At 38.7% G+C, this 25,266-nt stretch overlaps 1 protein-coding gene across 2 annotated transcripts in view; it reads left to right on the forward strand.

Annotated features, from left to right (window-relative positions):
* Nucleotides 1–17,004, forward strand: part of LOC122670105 (condensin-2 complex subunit H2-like) — a 41,109-nt gene extending 24,105 nt beyond the window's left edge. Inside the window, exons 3-11 of one of the 2 annotated variants that reach the window (XM_043867072.1) lie at nt 12,549–12,655; nt 12,733–12,881; nt 12,971–13,436; nt 13,527–13,702; nt 13,779–13,961; nt 14,064–14,153; nt 15,569–15,670; nt 15,780–15,938; nt 16,389–17,004. In XM_043867072.1, coding sequence (XP_043723007.1) covers nt 12,549–12,655; nt 12,733–12,881; nt 12,971–13,436; nt 13,527–13,702; nt 13,779–13,961; nt 14,064–14,153; nt 15,569–15,670; nt 15,780–15,938; nt 16,389–16,769 — 1,813 coding nt within the window. In that variant the 3' untranslated portion in view covers nt 16,770–17,004. The remainder of the gene's footprint in view (nt 1–12,548; nt 12,656–12,732; nt 12,882–12,970; nt 13,437–13,526; nt 13,703–13,778; nt 13,962–14,063; nt 14,154–15,568; nt 15,671–15,779; nt 15,939–16,388) is intronic. The other variant, XM_043867073.1, reaches the window with a different exon arrangement.
* Nucleotides 17,005–25,266: the final 8,262 nt, after the last annotated feature.

Raw genomic sequence — 25,266 nt, forward strand, 5'->3', positions numbered from 1 at the left:
TTACTTACTAAATTATTTGTTGTGAAAAATTCCAAAAATACCCTTTTTAGTTTCTCTCTTCAGAAAACACTAAAACTTCCACAATAACTCCTGGGAACTAACCTTGACTATGTACGGACTTATGTCAGCCTAAAAGCCAGTAAAAGAATTATTTTAGGCAAAAGTAGTAGCCCCTGATTAGCTGTCTCAAGGCCAAAATGCTCTCAGGGCTTTCCCAGAAATCCAATCATCCTTCCGTCACTTTTATAGGATCTACATAACAGATAAAACTTTAAATTAATTCCCTTATTATTCCAAGATATTACATTTGGTCTCCTCTGAAGAGAACCGACGGGCTGCTATGCTCCACCCTCCTATTACTGACAGATCAGCCCTCCAGACTACTGCCTCGGCTACTCCTACACCTGTTGGACATGTCTCTCTTGGTGATTCTACTACAGGGACTGTTACTTGTGAGTATTGTCACAAGCCTTACCACACCAAAGAGAAATGCTGGAAGCTTCACAGGAAACCAGCTGACTTTGAGGCCAAACGGGCTGCCAAGAAGAAGACAAAAAATAAGGCAAACCACTCTGAGTCTGTTACTACAACCCCGGCTACTGACACTGGTCTATCCCAGATTATTCCCAGGATGACCTACAAGCATTCCTACGTGTACTAAGGTCTTCCGTTGCTGCTGCCTCTACTACATCAGCTACTGCCAACTCTTCTGCTCCTTCAGGTTTAAACTTTGCTCGGTCAGGTATTCCATTTGGTGGTCACTGTGCTTTTGTAGCTTCCCATCCTTGGATCATAGATTCTGGAGCTACAGATCACATGACCGGTTCCTTTAGCCTATTCCATCGATATTCTCCCACTTCTGGGAAAGACAAGGTCAAAATAGCTGATGGTTCCCTTTTATCCATATCTGGAAAAGGAATCATCAATTGCACTTCCTCCCTTTGTCTTATGTTTTGTACATTCCTAATTTTACTGCTAACCTTCTTTCCATTAGTAGTATTACTCGTGATCTTAACTGCAAAGTAACCTTCTTTCCTTCCCATTATGTTTTTTAGGATCTGACATTTGGGAAGATGATTGGATTGGGTAAAGTACACGGTGGACTGCACCTGCTTGATGATGTTCGTCTCTCTCCACCAACATTACCTTCTCCACTACACTAGAACTCCTTGGTCTCTTCTGAACTTTTTCAATGGCACTCTAGATTAGGTCACCTTCCATTAGGAATTTTAGCACATTTATTTCCTACTTTGGTCACCAAATGTAATAAGGAGGATTTTTTTTGTGAGGCTTGTGTTCTAGCCAAACAGACACGTTCAACTTATTCTCTATTAAATAAAAGGAGTTCTTGTTTTTATTTGGTGTATTCTGAAGTTTGGGGACCTAGTAGTAAAACTTCTCTTTCTGGCCTTCGTTGGTTTGTCTCCTTTATTGCCTGTCATTCTAGAAACACATGGGTATATCTTATGCACACAAAAAATCAGGTTTTTGCATGTTTTCCGCATTTTCATAAAATGATTCAAACTCAGTTCCAGGGTACTCTCAAAATTTTGCAAAGTGACAATGGAACTAAGTATAAGGAATCTCAATTTCAAAAATACTTTGCTGGTAATGGGATTATACACTAGACTAGTTGTGTCGATACCTCAGCCCAAAATGGTGTGGCTGAAAGAAAGAACCGCCATTTGTTGGAAGTGGCAAGAGCATTGATGTTTGCTCGGCATGTTCCATCCCAATATTGGGGTGATACTGTCCTAACTGCAGCTTATCTCATTAATCGGTTACCTTCCCGAGTTCTTGATTTTTGTTGTCCAATCGATGTTTTACTCAGGAATTCCTCCTTTGTAGTTATTCCCAAAGTGTTTGGCTGTGTATGTTATGCTAGGGATACAAAATCTCCTGGCAAACTTGAACCCCGTGGGTTACGATGCATTTTTTTGGGTTATTCTCCTACCTAGAAATGTTATAATTGTTACCATCCTCCTTCCTGTCGTACTATGGTCAGTATGGATGTCATTTTTCATGAAAATCTTTCCTATTATTCTTCCCCACCGCTTCAGGGGGAGAGTTCTAGTAAAGATGTGGTTCCTTCTCCGAAGGTTCCTGTTGAGAGATTAGAATTAGGAGTGAATGCTTGAATGGTCTAAGGTAGACCCCAAGTCATATATTTATAATAAGGAATCAAAGTTACATGGACAGAATTGTCCCTATCATAGTCGACATGGCTGTATGTGAAATAAAATAGTAAAGAGTCTAGAATACCCTCACGGTATTCTGGCCTATATAATCCAACACCCCCCCTCAAGTTGGAGCATATATGTCGTGCATGCCCAACTTGACTAAGATAGGAAGAAACACTTTGCCACTTAGCCCCTTGGTGAACACATCGGCTAATTGATCAGCAGACTTCACAAAGGGAACACAGATGAGTCCGGCTTCGAGCTTCTCCTTGATGAAATGTCGGTCAACCTCAACATGCTTAGTACGATCATGCTGGACAGGGTTATGAGCAATGCTAATGGCTACTTTATTATCACAATAAAGCATCATGGGAAAATGGACAGCAACACCAATATCCTGCAACAATCCTCTAAACCACAAAAGTTCACAAATTCCTTGTGCCATTCTACGGAACTCGGCTTTAGCATTGGACCTTGCCGCAACATTTTGCTTCTTTCTACGCCACGTGACAAGGTTTCCACCCACAAAAGAACAATAGCCAGAAATTGATTTTCTGTCAGTAGAGCCAGCCCAATCGGCATCAGTATAAGCTTCAACCTTCAGATGACCATTGGGAGAGAGAAGAATTCCTTTTCCTGGAGCAGACTTCAAATATTACAAAATACGAAGGACTGCCTCCATGTGAGAGGAATAAGGATCATGCATAAACTGGCTCACCAAATTTATAGCAATGGCTATGTCAGGTTGTGCGTGAGAGAGATAGGTTAGTTTGCCCACTAATCGCTGATAACGGCCTTTGTCGACAGGTTCACCCTCTTTTTCCCTAAGTCTTGTAGAAGCTTCCATAGGAATATCTGAAGGATGACAACCTAGCAACCAGTCTCAGACAATAGATCTAGGATATATTTCCTTTGAGAAAGAAAGATGCCCTTTGAAGATCGAACAACTTCTATCCCTAGAAAATATTTTAGAGTCCCAGATCCTTTACTTCAAACTCACGGCCAAGGAAGTGCTTAAATTTCTTGATAGCATCACCATCATTACCAGTGACCATAATATCATCCACATAGACTATGAGAATAATTACTTTGTCACTAACTCGTCTGATGAACAAAGTGTGATCAGCATTGCTTTGCTAATATCCTGCTGAAATCATAGCCTTGTGAAACCTGCCAAACCAGGCTCTAGGTGACTGATTCAAACCATAAAGAGCGCACTTCAATTTATAGACCTTGCCACTGGTCCTGTAATCAGAAAAACCTGGTGGAACATCCATATATACCTCTTCCTCAAGCTCCCCATGGAAGAAGGCATTCTTTACATCCAACTGTTAAAGATCCCACCCAAGATTTGTAGCACAAGATAATAACACCCTTACAGTTTTGAGTTTCGCCACTAGTACAAAGGTCTCCTGATAGTTAACTCCAAAAGTTTGAGTAAACCCCTTTGCAACCAGTCGTGCCTTGTAAGAATCCACTGTCCCATCTGCCTTCTGTTTGACCACAAAAACCCATTTACACCCAACAGGTTTTTCCCCTGGAAGGAGAGCTACAAGATCACATGTATTATTTTTGTGTAGTGCTCTCATATCTTCCAACATTGCTGCCTTCCACTTTTCATCTGCAGATGCTTCCTGCCAATTTTTAGGAATGGAAACAGAAGAAAGAGAAGATACAAATGCACGAAAAGAAGGAGAAAGAGAATTATAGGAAACAACACGAGATATGGGCTGCAGAGTGCAAGTCCTAGTACCTTTACGATGAGCAATAGGTAGGTCGGAGGAAGAGGGCTTACCAGGAGAGGAAGGATCTGGATCTTGAGCCGGCAACTAGATGAGTATTGGTGCTACAGTGGATTAAAGCTGCCCCCTTTTGGTGCTTCCCTTTTTATAGGTGATCATATTGGAGTTGTCAATCTTCTTCTGAAACTCACCAATAGTTCTCTGGACAGGAGTCAGCTCCCCCTGAATAGGAACATCAACAACACTCTTTCCCATGGTCTTCCCCTGTAAAGGACTCTCTTCAGATGAGGGGGGAACAGCTAGAGGAGGTTGGGCAGCAGCCAAGGCAGATTGGGCAGCAGTCAAAGGAGGCTGGGCTGCACCCGTAGGAGGCTGGACAGCAGCCGTAGGGTTAAAAAAGGAGGAACTTCAAGAGGAGGAACCTGAAAAGATAGCACATCTTCACTAGAACTCTCCCCCTGAAGAGGTGGTGAAGAATAATAGGAAATGGTCGCATGAAAAATAACATCCATACTGACCAAAGTACGGTGGGAAGGAGGTGGTAGCACTTGTAACCCTTCTGGGTTGGAGAATAACCCAAGAAAATACAACGTAACCCCCTAGGTTCAAGTTTGGCTGAAGATTTTGTATCTCTAGCATAACACACAACCAAACACCTTGGGAGTAACAACAAAGGAGGAATTCCCCAGTAGAACTTCAGCTGGACTATGGGAGTCAAGAACCCGGGAAGGTAGCCTATTGATGAGATAGGCAGCAATGAGGACAACATCTCCCCAATACTGAGATAGGACATGTCTACCAAACATCAAAGCCCTGGCCACCTCTAACAAGTGGCGGTTTTTCCTTTTTGCCACACCATTCTGGGCAGGGGTATCAACACAACTGGTCTGGTGAACAATACCATGGTCAGCTAGATAGTTTTGAAATTGAGATTCTTTATACTCGGTTCCATTATCACTTCTCAATATTTTGAGAGTAGCCTGGAACTGAGTTTGGACCATTTTATGAAAATGCCGAAAACACTCAAAAACTTGATTTTTGTGTGTAAAAGATACACCTATGTGTGCCTAGAGTGACAGTCAATAAAAGAAACAAACCATCGGTGACCAGAAAGAGATGTTTTACAACTAGGACTCCAAATATCAGAATACACCAATTGAAAACAAGAAGAACTCCTTTTATTTGATAAAGAATAAGTTGATCGTGTTTGTTTGGCCAGAACACAAGCCTCACAAAAAAAGTCATCCTTAGTACATAGGGTGACCAAACTAGGAAATAAATGTGCTAAAATTCCTAATGGAGGGTGACCTAATCTAGAGTGCCATTGGTAAAGTTCAGAAGAGACCAAGGAGTTCTGAGGTAGTGGAGAAGGTAATGGTGGTGGAGAGGGACGACCATCTTCAAGCAGGTACAATCCACCATGTACTTTACCCAATCCAATCGTCTTCCCAGAGTCCAGATCCTGAAAAACACAATGGGAAGGAAAAAAGGTTACTTTGCAATAAAGAGTAATACTACTAATAGAAAGAAGGTTAGTAGTAAAATTAGGAATATGTAAAACAGAGGACAAAGGAAGAGAAGAAGTACAGTTGATGATTCCTTTTCCAGATATGGAAGAAAGTGAGCCATCAGCTACTTTGACCTTGTCTTTCCCAGAAGTGGGAGAATAACAATGGAATAGGCTAGAGGAACCGGTCATTTGATCTGTAGCTCCAGAATCTATGATCCAAGGATGGGAAGCTATAGAAGCACAGTGATCACCAAATGGAATACCTGACCGGGCAAAGTGTGAACCTGAAGGAGCAGCGGAGTTGGCAGTATCAGCAGATGTAATAGAGGCAGCAGTAGCGGAAATCCTTAGCACATGTAGGAATTCCTGTAGATCATCCTGGGATAGACCAATGTCAGTAGCAGGGGCTGTAGTAACAGTCTCAGTGTGAGCCTTGTTCTTTGGCTTTATCTTTGTCTTTGCAGCCCTTTTTGCTTTAAAGTCAGCTGGTTTCCCATGAAGTTTCCAGCACTTCTCTTTGGTATGGTAGGGTTTGTGACAATGCTCACAAACAATAGTCCCTGTAGTAGAATCACCAAGAGAAGCAATGCCAACAGGTGCAAGAGTAGCCAGGGCAGCAGCCTTGATGGCTGATCTGTCAGTAATAGGTGCGTGTAGCATAGCAGCCCTATGTTTTTCCTCAGAGGACACCAAGGCATAGGATTGTTCAAGTGTGGGAAAAGGCTTATGGCCCAACACTTGAACACGAATCTGGTCATACTCCACATTTAAACCAGCCAAAAATCATACACCCTGATTTTGTCTACATGCTTCTTATATGAAGTAATGTCAGCAACTGTAGTAGGGTGGAAATCAGAGAAGTGGTCCAATTGTTGCCACAGACTGCGTAGAGTAGCATACTATTTGGAAACTGAAAAATTCTCCCTGAGTAGTGTGGAGGACCTTCTGCCTGAGTTCATATACTTGGGCATCATTGCCAAGCTGCCCGTAAGTTTCCTTGCAAGCAGCCCAAATCTGAGAGGCTGTATCAAGGAGAAGAAAATTATGTTGCAGATCTGAAGTCATAGAACCAATCAGGTAGGACATGAGAACACCATTGTTGGCAAGCCATCTTTCTTGAGCATGACCAGTCTTAGTTGGCATAACAGTGGTGCCATTAATGTGACCAGTAAGGCCACGGCCAGCAATGGCAAAGGAAGCAGACCGAGACCAAAGCAAGTAATTAGAACCATCCAGTTTGATTGGATTAGTAGGAAAGGTATGAAATTCTGATTTGCCTAGGCCATCACTAACAGAAGTTGCAGTAGAATTAGCTGAGTCACCCATGATCACAGAGAAGTTGGTGTGATGAGAAACCCAAGAATCCCTTCAAGGTAAGGGCTGAAATTTGGTGGAGAATCCTCTTTTAATATAGGGAGAGATTTCTCGAAAAACCAGCAACATCTAACAGAGAAATCCTTGAGATCGGCTTTTTCAGGGTTTTGAAAAAAACCTTGATTTTGGTGAAATCGATGGAGGGCTGATTCCTGACAAAAAAACACCAGATAGAGCTGAAACTTGGATCGAGTATGCTTCTAATAGGACTGAAGTACTCCAAAAACCAGCCCCAATGGAAACCTGAAACTCCTAAATCGATATTTGTCAGGGTTTTGGAGAAAACCCTGATTTCATGAAAAGAAATCGATCTAGGTCTTCAATCTTGTTGGAGATAGGAACTGATCCAAAGAAATAAATACTGCCACAATTCTTGAGTCTTCAATAAGGTAGATTGGTCCCTTGGCAAGAAGTGGAAGCAATAAAAAAAAAAACTGAAGAAGCAAATATCACAGGCAGCAAGAACTTGTCCCTATCGATCAAAAAACTCTATCATAGGATGAGGTAAAAGGGGGCAGCAACTGGATCTGTCGATCACCTCATCAGTGCTGCCCTAGTAGGAGAATGATGGAGAGAGAAGATCAAAACAGAAGAGGGGGGTTGGAAGAAGAGATCGAGAGTGAAAGGGAGGAGCGGGGGAAATCGAGAATGGAAGGAAATTCCCTAATTCAAACCTGCTCTGATGCCATGTTGAGAGATTAGAATTAGGAGTGAATGCTTGAATGGTCTAAGGTAGACACCAAGTCATAAATTTATAATAAGGAATCAAAGTTACATGGACAAAATTGTCCCTATCATAGCCGACATGGCTGTACATGAAATAAAACAGTAAAAAGTCTAGAATATCCCCCACAGTATTCTGGCCCATATAATCCAACAGTTCCCTCCCTTTTTTTTTTATCTCCTATGGTTGTTGCCCAACCTCCTCTGACTGATGACCAGCCTACTATTGCTGTTGTCCAGCCTCCTATGGTTGCTGCCCAGCCTCTTATGGCTGCTGTCCAGCCTCTTTTGACTGCTGCCCCTTCACCCGAAGGGAATCCTTTACAGAGGGAGATCATGGAAACAAGTGGTGGTGATGTTCCTATTCAGGGGGAGCTGACTCCAGTACAGAGAACTATTAGTAAATTTCAGAAGGCCATTGACAATTCCAACATTCTCACTTATAAAAAGAGATGTTCCAGCAAAGGGCAGCTCCAATCCACTGTAGCACCAATACCTATCAAGTTGCCGATTCAGGATCCAGATCCTCCTCCTGGTAAGCCCAAGGTTCTAAAACTCGGGTTTTGACTAGGTTTCGACCAGCCAGAAACTGAGTTCATCTCGATTTCTACCATATCTCGGTCGAAACCTGGAACTTTCTACAAGCTAACTCGAACCTTGGTTTCGAGGCCCATAAGTTGTTTTTTCGCCCTGATTGTTGTGCTGCCTATATTTGACATTTTAAATTCAAAACAAAGCTTTCTAATAAATCCAAGATTGCTTAAACTGATTTATATTGAAGGTGTTATGTTCCGGTCAAACCTTATTCGATACCATGTCTAAACCTGGTTTAGTACCGGTTAAACTTAATTTGGTGTGTACGAATGCTGTCAACATTGCTTTGAATGAAAATATTTTTTTGGACATCAAAACAAATGAATATTTTACCGCACTTTTGGTTTTTAGCAATGTTTTACCATATTAAGATTTATGAAATTTCTAGATTTGAGAAAAACCCCAGCATTAGAAAGTTGAAAATTACACGTACTGCTGAAAATCCAAATTTTGTTCTTGAATTGGGGGGTTGACTTTTTTTCCTTTTGGAATTTTTTTTTTAAACTATTTTTATTGGATTAAAAAAGGGGGTATTTGCTTATTTATGAATAATATCTTAAGTAATATTTCATTTACTTAAATGATGTTAGGCATAAATAAGTGTTTGGCCTGGTTACTGGCATACTTAAGTATCTGTACTGGTTTCGAGCCAAGTTTCCCCAAGTTTCGATGGGCATAAGTGCCGAAACCGACCGACCTATTGCTCATCACAAAGGTACTAGGACTTGCACTCAGCATCCCATATCTCGTTTTGTTTCTTATAGTTCTCTTTCTCCTTCTTTTCGTGCATTTGTATCCTCTTTGTCTTCTGTTTCTATTCCAAAAAGTTGGCAGGAAGCATCTACAGATGGAAAAGTAAAAGGCAGCAAATGTTGGAAGAAATGAGAGCATTGAAAAAAAATAATACGTGAGATCTTGTGGCTCTTCCTCCAGTGAAAAAACCAGTGGGATGTAAATGGGTGTTTGTGGTCAAACAAAAGGCATATGAAACAGTGGATCGATACAAGGCACGTCTGGTTGCAAAGGGTTTTACTCAGACATATGGAGTAGACTACCAGGAGACCTTTGCACCAGTAGCAAAGCTTAACACTGTAAGAGTGTTGTTATCTTGTGCTGTGAATCTTGGATGGGATCTTCAGCAGTTGGATGTGAAGAATGCCTTCCTCTATTGAGAACTGAAGGAAGAGGTACACATGGACATTCCTCCAGGTTTTTTGGGTAATACTACCAAGGGTAAGGTGTGTAAATTGAAGCATGCTCTCTATGGGTTGAAGCTATCACCTAGAGCTTGGTTCGGCAGGTTTCACAAGGATATGGTTTCTGTGGGATACAAGCAAAGCAATGCTGATCATACCTTGTTCATCAAACGAGTTGGTGATAAGGTCACTATCCTCATAGTCTATGTTGATGACATTGTTGTGACCGGAAATGATGGTGATGCGATCAACAAATTGAAGCTCTTCCTTGGCCGTGACTTTGAAATAAAGGATCTGGGAACGTTAAAATATTTTCTAGGGATAGAGGTTGCCCGGTCTTCAAAGGGCATCTTTCTTTCTCAAAGAAAATATATCCTAGATTTATTGTCTGAGACTTGGCTGCTTGGGTGTCATCCTTCAGATACTCCTATGGAAGCTACTACAAGACTTAAGGAGAAAGAAGGTGAACCTGTTGACAAAAGTCGTTATCAGCGATTGGTGGGCAAACTGATCTACCTCTCTCATACGCGACCAGACATAGCTATTGCTGTAAGTTTGGTAAGCTAGTTTATGCATGATCCTTATTCCTCTCATATGGAGGCAGTCCTTCGATTCTTGCGATATTTGAAGTCTGCTTCTAGGAAAAGGAATACTTTTATCTCCCAATGGTCATCTAAGGGTTGAAGCTTATACTAATGCCGATTGGGCTGGCTCTATTGACAGGAAGCCCATTTCTGGCTATTGTTCTTTTGTGGGTGGAAACTTTGTCACATGGCGTAGCAAGAAGCAGAATGTTGTGACAAGGTCCAGTGTTGAAGCAGAGTTCTGTGTGATGGCATAAGGAATCTATGAACTTTTGTGGCTTAGAAGATTGTTGCAGGATGTTGGTGTTGTTGTCCATCTTCCAATGATGCTATATTATGATAATAAAGCTGCCAATTAGCATTGCTCATAACCCTGTCCAGCATGATCGTACTAAGCATGTGGAAGTTGATCGACATTTCATTAAGGAGAAGCTTGAAGCCGGACTCAGCTTTGTTCCCTCTGTGAAGTTTGCTGATCAGTTGGCCGATGTATTCACTAAGGAATTGAGTGGCAAAGTGTTTCATCCTATTTTAGTCAAGTTAGGCATGTATGATATATATGTACCAACTTGAGGGGGAGTGTTGGATGTATGGGCCAGAATACCGTGGGGGTATTCTGGACATTTTCTTCTTTATATTATGTGTACAGCCATGTCGGCTATGATAGGGGCAAATATGTCCTTGTAATTTTGACTCTTTATTATAAATACATTGCTTGGGGTCTACCTTAGACCATCCAAGCCTTGTTCTAATTCTGAATCTGTTAACAGTTTTTTACTTTTGTGATCATCATGGAGTGGTAGCTCTCTGTGATGGTCTTTGTCCATGGATGTGTTGTTGCATGTTTGTTTTTCTATTCTTATTTTGTATGTTGTCAATCATGTGGAGTGTCTTTGCACAACAATCACTGTTGTGTTAAATCTTGAAAGGTTACCAAGTTGTTGATTTAATTTAATTGGCTGAAATTAGTTGCTTGGGTTTATCAAATGTTAAATATCTTAGCTTTTATAAAGTCTATCAGCTTGAATTACTTTGTTTGGAAGTTAGGACTCTTGTAATGTGATATTTGTCACAATAATGTTGTCATTTCCTTCAACCATATATTATAGTTGTATGTTAGGACACAAAAGAGAAAGTGTTTGGTAAACAAAAAAAAAGGCGGGGGGGGGGGGGGACAATTAGTACATCTAGAAGCTGCAAAACATTCCTATGTTAGACCACTTGACATTGAGAAACAAAGATCTGTAAATCTTAGTAACCATCTGGGACCAAAGCCCATAAGCTCACGTTAATTATGATATTGTTACTGGTGCATGAAATTGATTTTGGTTGTTCATTACTGAGAAAGCTACTTGACATGTAAACTCTATTTGAATGACACCATGGATTTAGGGATTGGAATCAGATCAGCCATATTAGTTGAGTCGTATTGGGATTGGCCGGGTCTGATCCCTGTTTAGCTAGCGATCCCACCTGAGGACTTGGGTGTGATAGGCCTGGATAAGCCATACATTGACCAAAGTTGGCCGAGTTGACTCAGGAACGGATCAGGGATTGGAAGTGGGTTAACTGATCCCTGAGTCCATTTAAACTCCTTGAAGGACACTAACGACTAACCCTTAAAAGACAAGTTTGGACCTTGTAAACTAAAATTTTCAAAAAAGGCTTTGGAGCAGCTTATTGGATGCATATGATTGCAACTTGATTTCTCCTTCCTCTTTTTAGCTTTTGGGTTTTCGATCATCACTCCCAGACCTTGAAATATTTGCCTTCAGGAGCCATTTCTATCCCATACAATCCAACAGTTCTGCGTCCATGTTATTGGCTCCCTGCCTTGATCTCTGTTTGGTACAATTGTGTGGTTGGGCTATCCATATAAATTAATTTGTTTACTTCCACATGTAATCCATTCTTTTCCTTGGCTATATGGCGTAACTTCTTTTTTAGCGTCTAATTTCCTTCTTGTTACTACAACACTGAATTATCTTCTACTGGTAAGTTGGGACCACAAGAATGAGCAGTAATTGCTTAGGCTGGATGGGAATTGAAAGTTCCCAACATTTTTTGTTGTTGGCTGTTGTTCTTGGGCATGGAAGACACCAACTGGTCATTCAGTTTTGAAGCATGTGTTGGTAATGCCTTCTTGTAACAAGTAAACGTTGGTTTACATAACAATGGAAATTTCTCGGAAATTGTTCTGGAGAGAAACAGATCAGTGAAAAGAAAGAAGACCTGATAAAGATAAACCATTTTGTTCAACCTAGGTTTTGCAAAGATCCACAAGAAAGCAGCTGTGAATTATTTAGCTGATGGCACTTGCTGATGATAATACCTACTGATGTTAGAGTTTTACGGAACAGTTGATATGAGAAATAGAGTGGAATGATGGGTTTGGGTTTGTGTTGTTGACCCCAAATAGATGGGATAAAACTTAGCTTGGCTGAGTATGTTAGAATTTTATAGCATCAGAAAATATCTCAAACTAAATTGGCAAAATGATTTTTTACAAAAAACTGAATTTCTACATTGGTAAATAATCTTACTGAGAAGTTATATTCCTATATCCACAGCTGAACTATCAGACTCTCCTGCCTTTCCAGTATAAGAAATTTACTAAGAATTTTGTATTCTTTTTATCTAAACAGGCAGCAGGATCAGCCAGAGAATAATTCAGTCCAGCCTGACGGAGTTGATTCCCATCTCTTTCCTGATGAGGAAAATGAATTGTTTCTGGGTTTAGATGATGTGCAAGGTAATTCAACCAGATTTGCCTATTTTTCATATAAAATATCACCATGTTGCTGGCTGATGTTTGCTAATGTTTTGCAGTGGAAGCTAAGAACTGCCTCAATGATGGACTTAGTGATGAAAATAATGATGCTTTGCACCACTTTGGGAAGCCCCCTGCAAATTTAGTTGTGTTAGAAGGTGATTGCTTAGATGCAACTGTCGATGCTGGGGGATTAGAATCATATCTGGTAAAATGTGGGCTTGAATTTGTTGATCAAATCATGTCTTATTTTTATTTCTCATTCAACTCATTGAGTAGATCACATTATGGTTGCAGTTAGCCACTTGTGATCTGTACCAGGATTTTCTTCTATTAGATCCTTGTGATGCGGTAGCAGTTAATAATTTTTTGAAAGGGGATCAAGCTGGTACACATCAAAATGTCGCCCATAGAGGCAGCTCTTTGAAGTCTAAGAGTCGGAAAACTTTTCAATCTCCCACTAGACAATCTGGGGGTACAGCTTGTAAGTCATCTTTAGCGCAAAGTCAGAATGCTAATATCAATCAGAGTCCTGAGATGAACGGAAATGCTGAAGTTAATTTTGACAACGTTTGGCTGGAACCTCCCACATGTAACCTTGATAGTAATGACTACCATGGAAATGAAATGGATGGTGGATATTCGGAGCATATGGATGATCAGGATGGTGGTGGCGGTGGTGATGATGATGATGACGATGATCCATGGAAGCCTTTGAATCCTCATGAATCTGGAAATTTGAAAATAAAACCATTTAATAAAGGTTAGATAATTTTTCTATTTCATTCGGGTATTGTCTTGTTATTAATGTTATTATGACCATTGTGATTATCTTTTGGCATCATTCATGCAGTAAAAGCACTGAGAAGGCAGGATATAAGGTCTACAAAGCAGAGTTCTTTAGCTACACAATTTCCTCTAGCAAGACTCCATGGGACCATAGATCCTGAATTTTCTGAAATTTGGGAGGCACAAGTTCATGCCCTTGAAAGGTTACAGGGTTCTCAATCCCCTCCACTTTATGAGAAGGTCTGTTTGCAAGGCTTTAAGGTTTCTCTTTGTCCATTTTGTGGTTTTAACATATCGATTGATGTTACAATTGCAGCTGCGACAATCGCTTGTTTTTGGAGGACTAGGAACTGCCAATGCTTTTGGTCCCCACAAGGATGAAGATGAGGATGATGATCATGATAGAGCTGATTTTGAGGAAGCTGATGTCAACATGCCAGAGACTACTTACATGGAGACAGAAATACCAGAAATACCTGAAATACCTTTACATGAAGAGGTTAAACATGTCTCGTCTTTGCTTTGAGATTTATTTCATATATAAAAAAAATATGAATACTATGTTTTCAATTGGATTAATTGGTGTTTGATCCATTGGCAGCAGGGTGATGATGCTGCTTGTTTTGATGGCAATGAAACCTTTGGAGTGAAAGATTCAAATAGCCTTGAAGATCTTTGCCGTGCACACCTGGTTAGCATAGGCTTCTCTGGATGCTTATGCATATTCATCGTAATAACAATGACATTTTCGGATTACATTCTATTGGATTTTGTAGGCAAGTCTGGTTCCTGCTGTGTATGCCCTACAATGTGGTGTCTCCCCCATTCACTTCCCCCTTTTTCTTTGAACTGAGATCTGTTTGGAAGTTCACTATCTTCCTCTTTTGCTAGATGAATCTGGATTAATTTGATATGGTTTTGCTGACCTGATGTATGTACTGGATATTTATCGATAACATATGGCATGTTTTTCATTGTTAGTTTCCCAACTCATGGCAATAGTTTTAAAACCGTTCCTGAACCTGAAGCACTGGTTGAACTGGAACAAACCAGAACTGCATTATTTTTTCCGGTTTGTAATTTTTTTCCCCAGTTTTGCTTCGTTTCTCCTCAAAACTAGTGAAAACAGGAAAAAGGGGAACGGAGATGTTTTGGTTCAACCTCCGATCCAGTTTTAAAAACTATGCTTAAGGCCATACTTGTACCCTTGTCCATATCAGATTTTAGGATACTAGGAGCCATACCTGTGCCCAACCTTTTTCTGTACATTGAAAACATGCTTGACCTTTTCTTTCATTAGTTTATATTTAGTGTAACCCAAAGAGATTTAGGAATCATAGACCATGAGCTGAGCAAGTAAGCTTCATAAAACTTCAGATCAAACTTTTTACACTGATTTCTTTCATTTGAACCCTTGTAGTCCATCACATGATATTGTCATGTGATCTTCAACTAAATGCAGAAGGGAGAGATTTACCTTGTATAACCTACCTTCAGATTTATTCCATATCATGTTTCAACATGATATCAATAATGGTGACTATATAGTATCGACTTAAAATCCCTACATGAAGGATTCTCATGTTTGGTTCTAGCGGAACTTACATTATTTTACTGCATTAATCTCAAGAAAATTGTGTCTTGGGGCAATTTGTGCTATTGTTAACAAAGGGAGTCTGTTCATTACCTGGAGTACTTAGATCCTGCTAATTTGCACCTGATTTTGTTGGAATACCTATCTACAAAATCAAAACCTCATTTGTTTGAGTCAGTTATATTTGACATACTTTGGCACTTTATACCATTTGTCTACACACAACTGTTACTTAATTCACAAAGTTCTACCCGGGGAGTAATAAATGGTTCCAATGGTTTTTACCTTTCATATCTCTTAGTAGCATTCAACTACATGCATGTCATTGTTCTATTTGGTGTAAATATTTACATTGTATGATGTTGATCAATTTTTAGCTTCTGTCTCCAGATTTGCTTTGTTCTCAATCTTTGGGATGTCATTAATGCTCCCTCCCCTTTTCTTCATACAACTTTAAATTTGATTTATCATTAGAGATGGACAGTACACAACCTCTTATCCTTGTCGTACAGGATGCTCTCCTTGCTAGCATTGCAGAAACTGAGCAGCAGTCCGAATTAACTGCTCGGGTTTCCTCATGGAAACAGAGAATTGAGCAGAACTTGGAAGAGCAAGTAAGTTCCCTGCATTTTGTACTCTTAATAATAATCTTGCTTTGTTTCTTGTCTCATTTAGCGCTTTTGATGCTTTACTATTTCTCAAATGGTGGGACATGTTCAACAGGATTCACACACACCATTTGATATTCATGAGTATGGTGGGAGAGTTCTAGAAAAACTATCCCTTGAAGCAGATGGTGTAGGTGGCATGTCCTTCACAGACATTGTTGAAGGCCAAGAAAAGCATGACGTTGCTAGGACTTTCTCTGCACTTCTGCAACTGGTAATCCTTTCTTAATATTTGAAAGCAAAACTTCCACTTCATATTCTGCATTTAGGTTCCTAGCTTGTTCTAGTGGAAGTATCCGTTTGTTGCTCTAAGGGTTTCGGTTCGATAAATCTGGTGTCAGGCCCCAAGTACCATTGCATTTTGACTAGGCCTTGATCTCCATCACAAGTTACCCATTGATAGACTGAGTTGGTGAGACTATTGTGCTTTGACAATGATGGTATTGATGCTTGAGGTTGTTGCTGTGTTGTTGGCATAGGAAAAGCATTAGTTGGAACTAATTGAAGATCCCCATGGCCCTCCCAGCCTTTAAATCTTTTAAACTTTTTTACTTTGGTAGACCTATGAGTAAGCATTATGGTTGATTTTTCTCTTCCTGAAAAGGCATCCATATATTTCCATTAATGATGCTCATATCTGCTCCTAATATCTTACGTTTTTCAGGTGAATAATGGAGATGTAGACCTTGATAAAGGTAGCACTGGTGGTGAGCATGTATGTTACACAGCTGTAAATCCATTTTATGTGCGTGTGCTTAACCATGACAAGAGACGGGATAAAGAGAAGCTTAATTCATTGAAAAAGAGGGTAAGATCTCCTTTAAGGGAAGTTCATGTGAATGGAGATGGAGAAAAAGCTGGAGAACAACATCCAAAATTCAGTTCATCCACTTCGGGAGTTATCCCATCAGTAAAATCTTCACGATCAAACAAAAAGTTCTCCGTAAAGCTTGAAAAGGTGAACAGGGTTAGATGCAGCCCCGAAGGTAAGAGAAGACGCAGGTTTCAGTTAATTGAAACAGTGGACTTAAAATCTGCTGGGTAACAGGAACTAGTTATTTCTCATGACTCAGTTGGCTGTTCCCAGGAGTTCAGGGATTTGGATAAAAAATGGTGCATTGTATTATAGCAAGTGCAATCAGTCAGTCAGAATTCAGTGTGAATGATTGAGCTCACCTTGTGTCTTGCCAGTACTAACAGTAGAGTTGCAGGTTGTATATGTATAATTTGAATCATTACTATAACTTAGATCAGGTGGGGGTAATTTTCATAAATTGCCTTGTAAAAATTTATATTTTAATTGCCTTAAATTAATCTTATTTTCATGTTTTGATGCTTATTGCAGTTTTAATGCTCAATTATCCCTACAAAGATTGACTATCCAATTCAAATTTCTGAAGCCATATTTGGTGTTAATAATAAAATCACATGTTTTCTAAGGATTTCAGTTCTTAATTTCTTATACACGCATATGTTGACCTGACCCATCATCTGGGAGTTCTATCTAAGGATCGAAGTACCTGCTTGATAACCTTACTGCTGTTTCTGTGCTGAAACTATGCTGAAAAACAGCAGAACAGTTTTTCCAAAACTGTGCTGAAAAATCGCTTTTGACCTGCTTGGTAAACCTATTGTGGAAATGTTTCCAAACCCCAATTATCTTACAAATCCATAATCATCCTCTATCTCTCTCTTGAATGATCATCCTCTCTCTTTGCAGCAATTTGCAGACATTACAATTATTTTACATTTATCCACAGTTGAGAAGACAACCCTCAATTGAGAAGAGCAGACCTTCTTCTCCAAATTCCAATTTGGGCACAATTAGAACAATCAGTTAAGGTGGATTTTCTTGAGCCTTTTTTCCGCCTTGATCGGGTTCTTGAGCCATCTTTATTTGGATATGTTGGATTATGGTCTCTCAATCAAAGCACAGAATAATAATCGAGAACCTTGAGGATCTACCTTCTCTGCTGCGCCTGATAAACTAAGAACATCAATGGAGAAAGTAGCAGTAGCAGCAGAAGAAGAGTGAGCAATGATAACGATTCCGAAGCCCACCCTATTTCATGGCCATTTACTCTCAGGGAGGAAGAACATGCAGAAGACAAAGAAGAGAAAACGATCAAATACGCCACCTTCAATTAACCAAGAAGAATTTCAGTGGAGGAAACAGCAGCAACAGTTGAAGATGAAAAAGGGCAATTGATCGCAGTGGGGGCAGTTACCTCAAGAAATACTGATGGATATCCTCTCCAGATTACCAGTGAAGACGCTATTGCGATTCAGGTGTGTATCCAAAGGCTGGCGCACTCTAATTAGTGACCCTAATTTCATTACCCAACACCTCAATCATTCAGCTGAGGACTGTCCACGTCTCATCCTTGGGAAAGAGAAGCAAAGTCGGCTGCATCAGTATAATTTCTCTCTTCCATCTATTCATCTTCCCCAAATCTCTTCTTCCTTTTTGGATAAAAAAAAAACACAATCAGAATTCAGGAAAAAAAGGAATTATAATTAAATTCGCGCAAAGTTTGGAACAAATATTTAAAGCTTTATTTTCCTTTCTCTGCAATCCAGATTCCAGAAAGAAATAACAGCGATGGAGGTTGGGGTTTCTTCTTCGATCGATTCTAGGGTTTTTTCTTCGTTTCAATCGATGAACAGGGCGAGATATAGAGAGAGAGACAGAGGGCGAGAGAGAGAGAGAGAGAAAGAGAGAGAGTACCTGGAGGAGACTCTTCGACCTGGTTCTGCAGTAGTCGTTGAAGGGGACGATGAGAAGAAGTGGTTATGGCTGGCCGTGACGATGAAGAAGCGGTTATGGCTGGCCGTGTGGCCTATTTTTCGTTCACTCACGATTTTATTTTATCGGGCACATTTTTGCAATTTTAAGTCAAAAAATGACAGAACATGTTTAGTCAAAACTTTTCCACAGATCATAAATTTTGATTTATCCTCCCAAGAACATATTCTATGGAACATTGTTTTTCAAGCGCTTTTTAGGTGTTTTTTCATTTATCAGAATGAATTTCATTTATCAGAATGAAAAAAACACCAGAAATTGTTTCTCGTAAGGTTATCAAGTGGGCTCGAAATTACCCAAAATCGTTGACCGAATAAACATCTGATGATATGCATTATCTTGGTTATAAGAAAGCAAAGTGGACATTGATAGTGGTTTATATTGCTGTATGATTGGGTTTCTGCTTAGGAACCTTCAAGTAACATGTAGTGTTTTTCTTTCACGTCCACCTGCCATGTCCCTTTCCATCACACTTAATGCTTTTCGGCTATGCATATTGATGTAAATTGGCTGTCTAAAACCAGTCGTAGGTGTAGGGATTCTTCCCTACACCAGCATGAGTAGCCATTAGGTAGGTGTATGGGAATCCCTGCACCAGCAGTTAAAAATTGTGGGCTGAGTTAAGATTAAAATTTTTTTTTTTTTAGCCAATCTTTTTTGAATTGTAATTCTAATTGGGATTTCTAGAGCAAGTTTGAATCTTACTTAAAAGTCCTTATTAGTATTCCTAGTTCAATTATGAGTCCTACTTAAGTTTTGAGTCATAGTTAGAGTCATGTAAGAGCTCTTGAGAGCCTCCCACGATTTAATGAAAAGAAATTTGCTTTGCAATTGCCACTGTCCTGAGATAGATTGTGAGGGTGAGATAGCCTTCACTGCCTCTCTCTCCATTGTTCTGCATTCAAGTTTCAAGTTATTCAGTTCTGCTATTCAGTTATGCTACAACAGATAGCTTGAAGATTCAATTCAATTGTTGGTTTTCTGCATCAAAGTTCGAGGAACCCTAAGCCAACAAGTAAGTTCATATTCCCATCCCCAAATCCTTCTTCTCTGAATCCTCTAAGCCCAACCCTAACCATTCCCCATACCCTAAATTCTGCCTAGGTCAATCCAGCCATTAGAATCCAACCAAACTTGGATCAAGCAGCCCTCACACCCCTAGGAGAACTCAACTAGAACCACTGCCCTTAACCCTAACTCTAAGCCCTCGATTTCTTCTTCTTCTAATTTCCCAAAACCCAGAAACCCAAACCCTAATTCAATAACCATCTTTGTTTAAATACTCAAATTCCATAAAAAATCTCAAGACCTTCACTAGAAGGCTGCCCCTCACTAACTGAACCTAAACCTAACATCAAACCCTAGATTCCATTTAACCCTAACCCTAATTTTCAAAATCCCACTTGTTTGACCTAGCCGATTCCTCCTATCTTTAGCAAATCTTGGTTATTGGTTCTAGTTGATAATTCAATCATTTAGAATTACATTATTTGGTTTCAAAGCTATGGGTTCTCCAACTACAAGTGATCCAATTACCCTTCAACAACTAGTTGAAATAGTTAGAGGATGATCTGAAGATATGAAGGCAATAAAAGGTTTGACTAAAGAAGTGAAGAACATAAAACAACAAATACAAAAAGGCCCTACTACACCTCCACTTCAGTTACCACAAATTGAAGTTGCTGCTTCTCACTGACCATCAATATCCACGAAGGTTACCACAGAGAGTTCCAACACAACAGACTCATAGAACCATTCACAATCCAACTTTTGAAGAAGATGAATACTATGATGGACATCAATACTACAGTGATGACAAGCATAAAGTGAAGTTGGATCTTAAAGAGTATATTGCATTTCATGACTGGTTGAGTACTTTAGATGACTACTTGAAGTGGTTTCGGTTTTTGATGATGTAGAGGAAATATCAGATGAATTAAGTCGATTGTATCAACAAAAATTCACTCGAAGTGGTCGGAGGTACTAAGCAAGAGGGTTCGAATCATATATCAAATCGAAGATCTCGGGATGGCCATTCGAGTGTGTTTTGAAGGCGAAAAGGCCCGGTCGAGTTTTAAAATTTGAATTTCAAATTTGAAGTTTGGCGCAATATTTGAATTTGAATTTGAATTATTGGCAAACTTTTTGAATTTTGAATTGTATTGGACCTATTATAAAAGGTCTCTTTAGGCTTTGTAAGGATTATCTTGAAATCAATTGAAATTTGATGTTTTCATCCTTATCACTTACCTTGTGGATTCGAGATCGTTTGTGCTAGAATGATATCTAGTCCACCCTACTTCTACTGCATCATCTGAAGACCGAAAGATGCAGCTGGCTAGTACCAAGTTAACTGAAGGAGCTAGAGATTGGTGGTGTACACATGAAGACAGATTAATCCGTTGTCGCATGGACCTAGTTACTTGGGAAACTATGAAGGAAATTCTCAAAGAGAAATACCTGCCTCCTTCTTATTAGAGGTGCCTACATGATCAGCTAAATACTATACGGCAAGGCACTTTAACTGTTGAGGAATATATTGATAATTTAATGATTTACTTTCACGTGCTGGTGTAGATGAGAATGATGACCAGCTTATATCTCGTTTCAAGTTGGGATTGAGAGTTGATGTCAGGGATAAGGTGGTAGTGGTTGAGATGTACAATCTGAATCACTGTTTTGAGAAAGCCATAGATGTTGAAGATTTAATCATGGCTGCTCCACGAAGAATTACTCCACAATCCGGTGATGTTAGGAGGACTTTTACTTCTTAAATAGACCAAGTGGGTTCCCTAACCGAGGTCGCTAGCTCCTACTGTTAATCATCTTAAGGCTATAAAAGAGCTACTTCGTGACTTCTCAGACTTAGTACCAGATGATCTTCCTGACGAGCTGCCACCAATGAGAGATATTCAACATGCCATTGATCTAGTGCTAGGATCAGCATTACGTAATTTACCCACTTATCATCTTAGCCCATGCCGAACTCAAAAGGCAAGTGAATGATCTATTTAACTAAGAAGACATGAGTTGGTCTCACAATATATGTGTCTATGTTGTCATTTTTTTGTCTATATTTTTCAAATCAATACATTTAAAAATTGTATCTTTCATTTTCTTAGTGTTACCTTTCTCCAAATGTTTGATCCTATTTTTGAGACAAATTTATCCTCCACCGCCCATGAATGTTCAACCACCATACCAGCATTCACCAACCTCTATAGGATTTTAGTATGTTCTCCACAATACCCTCCCAAATCAATACATTTAAATATTGTATCTTTCATTTTCATAGTATTACCTTTCTCCAAATGTTTGATCCTATTTTTTAAGATAAATCTATCCTCCACCGTCCATGAATGTTCAACCACCATTCTAGCGTTCACCAACCTCTATAGGATTTTAGTATGTTCTCCACAATACCCCTCTTGAAATCCCAATACTCCCGTGCGCATCTAAACCCATCTTGATGTGATTGAATGAAAACTAGGTCCAAATTTTTATTATCTATGTTCAAATTTTAAGTAACTTTAAATTCACCGTAACAAATAAAGTTTTATTTATCGTTATAGTTTTAATTAACTATGATGTTGACCATTGAACCTTCACCACACCCTACATTATATTACACTACACTACACTACTTATATGATTACACTTAATATTAATACAACGCTTGCAAGACACTTCTAACCTTCAAACCAAATCAATCAAACTCATAATGGGTCAACTAAACAAATTAATTTCAATCCAAAGTAGCACTTCTACGTCTTCACAAACTAACAGTTCAAAATCTTGTCTCTTGGTACGCAATACGAAACCACGTAGCAAGACACAATTGTCTAGATCTTATAGTAATCACTATATCAATAACAAATCATAGAGAATAAAGATTATCCAAAGAAGTCATAGTAGAGTAAGGAATTGAATGGGGAAAAAAAAGAAGAAAAAAAGAATAGAACTATTTTAGGTTTTGTTCTCTCAAAATATTTGACCATTTTAAAACTAAATTATGATGTTCCCTTGAATTCTCATGATGTCTCTATTTAACATCCATACATTTATTTTAAGGTTATTAATTTGTTATAATTGTTTTCCTATATTGTAGTGAAACTAATAATTATAATGTTGGGGAAACAAGTTTAAATAAAAACTGATCGGAAAATTTCTCACTCTTCTATATTTCTCAGTATTTAATCAAAATTTCTATTCAAAGTTTCATTTTTTATTCTCTTAGAAAAGTAAACTTTCACTTCTATTTGTCCTTTATTAATTCTAAATCTCTAAATTAACCTTGCTCCTTTCCCATAGCCCTTTCTCTGGTGGCACCACACTCCCACAACCTCTCTGACATCTTTCTCCACCCTCTACCCTTCACAACTCCTACTTTATCACTGCCCCCGTCCCACCCCCACCCCAGCCTAACCCTCTCTCCGTAATCTTCCGATTGACGCCTTCCATGGTTGAGTACATCAAGCGCCACTTCGTCAACGGACAAAAATTGGCTGCTGCCCGGGTTGTAGCTATGTTCCTGCTGCTCCAATTGTAGGCGTCGATTTAGAATCCAGAAGGGTATCTACTATGGAAAATACTAAAACTATTTGTGAATCCAAAGGGGAAAGGGATTATTCCAAGTTTGTGCCTATGATTGGGGGCAGTAGGAGCATGAGTTGCAGCCAAATTTTTTCCATGGGTCTTGATCTACCAAACATCTTTTATGGGGACTTAGGTGGGACACAAGGCCCCATAAATTAATATGTGTACGCTGCATATAAGCTTAGAGGATGACTTCTACAATTGTCACTACTCACTCGTTAAACATCACAACATTCAAAATTGAATGGTTGCTTAGGTTGAGGATCACACTTCCTTTCAGGGCAACGCAATATGATAACCAATGAAAAAAAATATATTTATTGTTAGGGAAAAGAAACGCTAATTGGTGGCCGGGCATGACGTGTATATGTGCCTAGACACAATCCAACGTGAAAAGACCGGTGCACCCCATGGAAAAATAGAAAGGACAAGGGGTGCGCTGGTCTTTTCGCACTGGGCTATGTATGGGCACATATACACGGTGAGGCACAACACTGGTTAGCATTCTTTCTCCCTTATTATTATTATCCAAATTTTTTAATGGAAAAGAGAAAGCAACCTGGGTGCGTGCATTGCGCTGCCTCTTCGCTCAGACACAGGGGCACAGAAAATGACCGTCGCACCCCGAGAATTTCTGCCTTCTCATGGGGGCATGGCAATCAATTCGCATGCTCCTGTGTCTTGGTGTAGGGACAGCGCACCATATGTGCCCAGGAAGTGCTCTTTCTCTTTTATATATATATACTAGTAAACTTCCACGTGCAGATGCACATGGGTATTTGTTTCTCATTGTAGAGAGACAAAATGATACCTAGTCCAGAATCCTAGTACATTATAAGCACATATGTAAATTGAAATAATAACAATGCTTATACAGTTAGAAATTGAAATAATAATTAATAATGGTTATCCTATTTTTCGATTTTCATTTGATTCAAATGCTTCCAATCATATAAAATAAAAATTTTCTTTTTATTTTTCCTCATTTTTGCTCTTTGATTTGATTCAGACGCTTCCAAGTTTATATCACACTCCACTTTTTTGATACTCTCAACAGTAATTCTTTTCATTGTTCGGTTTTTTGCATTGCTTTTATTCATCTTGAAAAAGAAACGATATTTTCTTGATATACAAGAATGTAGTTTTTCTTGATGCTACATAGTTTTGTAATGATAACCATTAAATTTTTTTGTTAGCATAATTTCTATAATTTGAATGAAAAATCAAATCAAATCAAAATTAATAAAAAATAAAATTATACCTCTGTTGCCGGACATCCTGTCAATGTCTCTACATCCTCAAATAATATTACGGCTGTTGTTTCAGTATCATCTAATATTTTAATTCTGACCATGTACCTATCATGTTGAATTCATATGTATTTATTATATTTTAATGTATTAGACATTGTTATGTTAATTTATATTTGTTTAATAAAAGTAAACTTACTTTTGTGTGAATTCTACATTTTTGTTTTCACACTTTTCGCATATTGCATACTCTGATGCTATTTGTACTTTTTTGTTGTAAGCTTTACATACATTATAACATGGATCTTCAGTCTCCAATTTATAGATAATGCCTTCCACATAGTAATATTGTTTCAGCAAAAAAGAAGAAGAAGTTCAATTAATATTATATTAACAACTGAAATATTTTAAAACAAAAAATTAAATATGTGACAATTAATTTTAATGTTTACCTGAAATGACTCATTATGGTTTTCAATAAGATCTTTAATAGTGATTTGCTCAGCATCTTTGTACATAGAAACTTAGATGCAGTTCTTTAGATACTTAGATGCAGTTGGAATTGTTGTCTTTAATCCTGTTGTTGATTTAGACCTGCAAAATATTGATAAATTATGTTTGAAATTAAAATTATTATATATTAATAAATTAATATTTCTTAATTTATAATTAGTTATCATTTCTTTAAATCATCTGCTTCTTGAAATGTTGGGTCTATCTGGATCGTTGTTGCTTCAGTTATCGATAGTAATAGACCTAATATATAGTAGTATAATAGTAAACTTATATTAAGATTTCAATTTTTTTTATTGTAATATTTAAAAATGATATTTTTTATATTTAATTTACCTTGAAATGTTGATATGGTAACTGATGTAATAGCAACCACT

This window comes from Telopea speciosissima, chromosome 7, assembly GCF_018873765.1.
Source record: "Telopea speciosissima isolate NSW1024214 ecotype Mountain lineage chromosome 7, Tspe_v1, whole genome shotgun sequence".
Taxonomy (NCBI): Eukaryota; Viridiplantae; Streptophyta; class Magnoliopsida; order Proteales; family Proteaceae; genus Telopea; species Telopea speciosissima.